Source organism: Vittaforma corneae (genome assembly GCF_000231115.1).
Source record: "Vittaforma corneae ATCC 50505 unplaced genomic scaffold supercont1.1, whole genome shotgun sequence".
In the NCBI taxonomy this organism is placed as follows: Eukaryota; Fungi; Microsporidia; family Nosematidae; genus Vittaforma; species Vittaforma corneae.
Window position 1 is genome coordinate 297434 of NW_006889834.1, and position 4564 is coordinate 301997.

A 4564-nucleotide genomic window follows, 5' to 3' on the forward strand; every position below is an offset into this window, starting at 1 on the left:
ACACAGAGAACAGTATAGAAAGGCAGAGTGGGCATATTGATGGGTCTGTCTGGAGATAAAGATCTGAGAGTGCATTTTTCAATGTATTGAAAAACATAATATTCATGTCTTTACTGGACTTTATATAGAAAAATGTATTGATAATCCTTTCTTTTATAACGGGTCCAGAGTCTGTGAAAATATCCAGGACACTTTCGATTATGTGGTTGTCATTTTCACCATCGATGCAATAAATATTGTTTTTTGGTTCAGAAAACTTAATCCTTGGATCTTGGTCTTTAATGCCCAGCTCTGCTTTAAGGCTTTTATCAAATAACGAAATCGGCCCAATAATAACTTCTAGCCCAATGGATGCATCTGCACACTTTATTTTAGCAATTTTCGTTGCAAATTCTCTAAACTCTTTCTTCGACTCCTTAGTCATGAAGTCGAATCCGCACTCTTTCAAGTCATAGCATATCTTCTCGAACTGGACATTCCCACTGCATTTAAATTCAAACTCAGAAAACTTGTTGAGCTTTACCTTGAGATTCTGCTCGGTAAACGATATAGCACGTATAACTGATTTCAGGTCGTCTATTTTTGCAAGATCCTTCAAAATCAGCCTTGAACAGAAAAATGGAGTGGGGACTCTTTTAAGTGAAAAGACTGCCGGCTCCGTTGATATAATTGAATTCTTCAAAAAGTCTCCACCAACGTAGACCAAGCCAGGGCCTTCAAAAGATATTACCTTTGTATAGCCATCAATGGAGAAATCATAAATCTCATCCAGGACTACATACCTTTGTTCATTGTCAGAACACGAGTACAGCCTATCACCTTTTGTGACTTTTCCACCAAGTATTTTCATCAACTGGATCACATTTTCTCTTTTGAATTCATTTCGGTTCCTAAGGACGCCGTATGTTGTAATACCATAGAAAGACGGTCTATTTTCAAACGAAACACTGAAAAGCTCATTGTCTATTCTAAACCAGTCAGGCTCATTAACGTCTGTGGTGTTTAGTTTGGATGACTCATCTATTTTCAATGGTTTCAAGACGCTCAAATCAATGCGTTCATAGATATGGTCCACTGTGTTAAATATGGCTTCGTAGAGTGGCATCACTGTGCTGAAAATTATCTTTTTGTTTGCGAACTTGATGCCATACTTTTTAATGATTTGATCAACATCGTTTTTATCAATCTTGGCATTCAAAGTTTTAAAGGTCTTAAAAGCTTGCTGTAGAGTATTTTTGGGCGAAAATCTAAATGTTCCATGGGACATCCCTGCGCCTAGCGTTGCCGAGCTTATAACTATATTATTCCTTTGCCATCCAAAGACTTCTTCACCCAGCATCCCGTTAATCTGCATTAGAACGAGGTCTACTGTTTCAAAGTCGGAACACTTGTCTATTTTGTTGATTACGAGTACACATCTGTCTCTATTTATGAATTTTACTAGGCTGTAGGTTCGTGGTGTTATTCCCTCATTCACATCAACTAGAATTATATGGTTATCACTCAGGATAGAGGAGCTGAAGAGCAAATTTTCAAAATCAACATGGCCAGGAGTGTCAATGAACACATGCCCATTGCTGAGTTTTATTGGGCTGAGCTTCATCGTTATTTCACGCTCTTGCTCATCTGCTCTACTGTCTAAGTATCTAAGACTGCCCACCAGCGACTTTGAAAAATATCCAGTGGATGCAATGATGCTATCGAGTAGTGTGGTTTTTCCATGGTCTATGTGTGCTATAATACTTGTTATTTTGGAGTTGGACATGGGCTTTGAATCTTGCCGGAGAGTAAAAATTGAATTTTGAAAGAAAGGAAGAGTCTGATGAAGACTAAATGTAGCTGCTGGTCCATTATTGTGCCATGTAAAATAAGGTTTGTATCAAAACTGCATAATTTAAGCTAAAAATAAATTTACTTCATATGATAGGATAAATTGGTCTGCGTCGTACTCTCCTAGGCGATGCATATTACTTCTGAAAGTAGTCTCCTTTTGGCCAAGCACGGCTGACTAGCCGAAGTGAGGCCATCAAAACACAATGCGCGTAGTTACCAATGGTCAAATAGCACTGAATCATCAGCCTGTTTTTTTCATTAAATACGACAATCCAGGTAGAATTACCGAACCTAAAACTGCTATGCTCATGTTCATAGAATAAAGAAGGAATATCTTCTTCTGTACAGGAACCAAGCAATCACAGGTATTTTGAAGCTCGTTTAGATCTCTGGAATCAAGAATTGAAGCATCTGGCAGGCTTTCATAATTGTTTATCAAAATCTTCAAACAGATTAGAATTGAGTTAGAGATGCTTCTCTCCTTCACTAGTTGATTAAATGCAATTTTGGCCATTCTTTTCCTTTTTTCTACTTGGAATTCAACAAACAATGGCCATCCAATGTGCAACATTAGTGCAAATGCCATTTGAGTTAAAAGAAATAGCTCTCTTGACCTGCCCAGCAATCTGCTTTTGCCTGGAAATTTCATGGGGCTGTTTGTTTACAAGAATTATTTATAGTTTAAAACAGCGTACAACCTATATATTGAGTTTTCCACAGCAGTCCTTTTGGCCACTTTTAATATGGCCTGCAACCTCTATTCTTTGGATCTGACTTCTCGTGCAAACGATCTTCAAGCAAGGCTTTGGAACGGAAACATGCTGTAGTTCATTTGCAGCAACATAGACAACATCGTACAAGTCAAGTAGATCTGGAGCCGGCTCACTGGAGTCCTGGATGGCAAAAACATCGCAGTCTGCAAATTTGTAGAAGTACTTGCTAACTACTCCGCAGTAATCCAGCACAAGTATCCTTAACCCAATACATTCTTTGAGTTGGTTTTCCAGTGGGATCTTTGAAAGACATTTGAGAGATTCTACCAAGAAGTAGTCGTAGATTGAAATCACCGTCATGAAAGAGGAGATACCCCTGAAAGCCCTTGAAAATGTTAATCTAATTTATTGTTAAAATACATGTGATACGCAAAATATGATATTTAGGTGTCCTTCGACAGCACAGTTTATACTATTTTCGTAGCTTTTTCTTTGCCCCAGGAATGTACCAGTACGTGGGTAATGCACCTCAATACTGCAGCTTTGACAATCATCATTCTATTTCCTGTTGTCCTTGTGCATCTCATAGCCAAACACGCACTAGTCCTCTTTCTCAAAACTTAAATAGCTCTGATTTTCTAAGTTGTAACCTTCCTCAAAATTGTCCTCCCACCCAATCCGTCGGGCTGTACTACCAGACTATAGCTGCCATCCCAAAAGAGCTAATCAATGACAAATTTTGTCCACGAGTAGTCTATCTTTCCAGCCACGGCATGCCTTTATTTGCTCCATATGAAGATAATGCCAAAAACTCAATCAAAAGATCAACTAGCGAGGATTTCAGACTAAGCACGGATAGACATGGGCATTTAAATTCAATGTCGTTGCTAATATGCTTGCTGGTTCTGGTAGTATTTATTGGTACTTATGTTTTCTGTGATTTATTGAGTGGTAGTACATCAAAATAAAAATTTTAATTAAACGTTTGCCAGAAACATTGCAAAAGCAGTAGTTGCTGTAGTCCATGGCTTGATAGCAGCAAGCCTTGTTATAGAGTTAGCTATGGGACATCTTGTGTGAGACAACAAAGCCTTTTGGTGGAATTAATAGGCATTGTGCTGGGCATATTTAATTAAGATTCATTCATGTGTCTTCCCTAACATTTAAGCCATTTCTACTCTGTTTTTTCATTACTGTTTCTCAAGTTATCCCAACCAAAAAATAGACCTGGCTTCTTCATATTTAGACTCTTGATTGGCTGATCATCATTCCCAACCACCACATATTTCATAACGGTTTTTTCAGACTCAATCTTTTCTTTGTATCCCAAAGGCTCGTCAAAATCAACTTTCAGATCAGTATCGACAATGTAAATAACATCGAGATGCTCAGGATATATTTTCGTAACGGTAAATCTACATTTTCCTATCTCTTCAAAATACAGCAGTATTTCATCTCCATAGCTTAATACATGGTAGTTTGTCAGTGTCTTTTCCAGTTCCTTCTTGTGATTCTCAAGCTCCAAGAATTCCACACTATGTGGAAGAAGTTTCACTCCTTCACCCTTTTCAATTTCTATTTGTTTCAGGAAAACCTTGTCTGCTGTATCCAAACATAGCTGCTCAAACATCCAGGAAGGCACAACTACCTCGTCGTCATCAAGCAGGAAATCAAGTACCGAGCAAACTGTTTTGTATATTCCATTTTCATGTGAAATTTCAAAAACATATGGCGGTTGAATATTAAAGGCAACCAGATCCTTGAGGACGTAGTGGGGAAGTAGGACTTTACTTGTGTAGTTGTTTTCTGAATTTTTTGGATACTTCGATGGTTTTAGTGCCCAATCAGAACTTTGAGAGTCAGAGCGAAAAAAATATGAAAACATGGGCTGACCCACAATGCAGATAATATAAGGGATCAAAACAAACACAAAAATAGAAACAACGTGATTATATCATATAAAGCAGATGAACTTATTTACTTAGAATTTGTGGTCAATTTTTAACAGTTTTGTCCAC

The 4564-nt window shown here is 37.9% G+C and overlaps 5 protein-coding genes across 5 annotated transcripts; 1 reads left to right on the plus strand and 4 right to left on the minus strand.

Moving 5' to 3' along the window:
* Position 1: 1 nt before the first annotated feature.
* VICG_00213 (uncharacterized protein) lies at positions 2-1765 on the minus strand (the record flags this gene model as incomplete). The annotated part of the gene is made up of 1 exon (XM_007603604.1): positions 2-1765. A coding segment is annotated over one exon (1764 nt), but the record flags the coding sequence as incomplete, so codon positions are not given.
* Positions 1766-2074: 309 nt separating this feature from the next.
* VICG_00214 (uncharacterized protein) lies at positions 2075-2482 on the minus strand (the record flags this gene model as incomplete). Its single annotated transcript, XM_007603605.1, has 1 exon — positions 2075-2482. The coding sequence occupies one exon, from the start codon at positions 2480-2482 to the stop codon at positions 2075-2077; it is 408 nt and encodes a 135-aa protein (XP_007603667.1).
* A 49-nt stretch (positions 2483-2531) lies between these two features.
* Positions 2532-2906, minus strand: VICG_00215 (uncharacterized protein; the record flags this gene model as incomplete). Its single annotated transcript, XM_007603606.1, has 1 exon — positions 2532-2906. One exon carries the CDS (start codon positions 2904-2906, stop codon positions 2532-2534), a length of 375 nt encoding a protein of 124 aa, XP_007603668.1.
* A 143-nt stretch (positions 2907-3049) lies between these two features.
* VICG_00216 (uncharacterized protein) lies at positions 3050-3514 on the plus strand (the record flags this gene model as incomplete). The annotated part of the gene is made up of 1 exon (XM_007603607.1): positions 3050-3514. The coding sequence occupies one exon, from the start codon at positions 3050-3052 to the stop codon at positions 3512-3514; it is 465 nt and encodes a 154-aa protein (XP_007603669.1).
* A 206-nt stretch (positions 3515-3720) lies between these two features.
* Positions 3721-4431, minus strand: VICG_00217 (uncharacterized protein; the record flags this gene model as incomplete). Its single annotated transcript, XM_007603608.1, has 1 exon — positions 3721-4431. The coding sequence occupies one exon, from the start codon at positions 4429-4431 to the stop codon at positions 3721-3723; it is 711 nt and encodes a 236-aa protein (XP_007603670.1).
* Between the last annotated feature and the right edge of the window lie 133 nt (positions 4432-4564).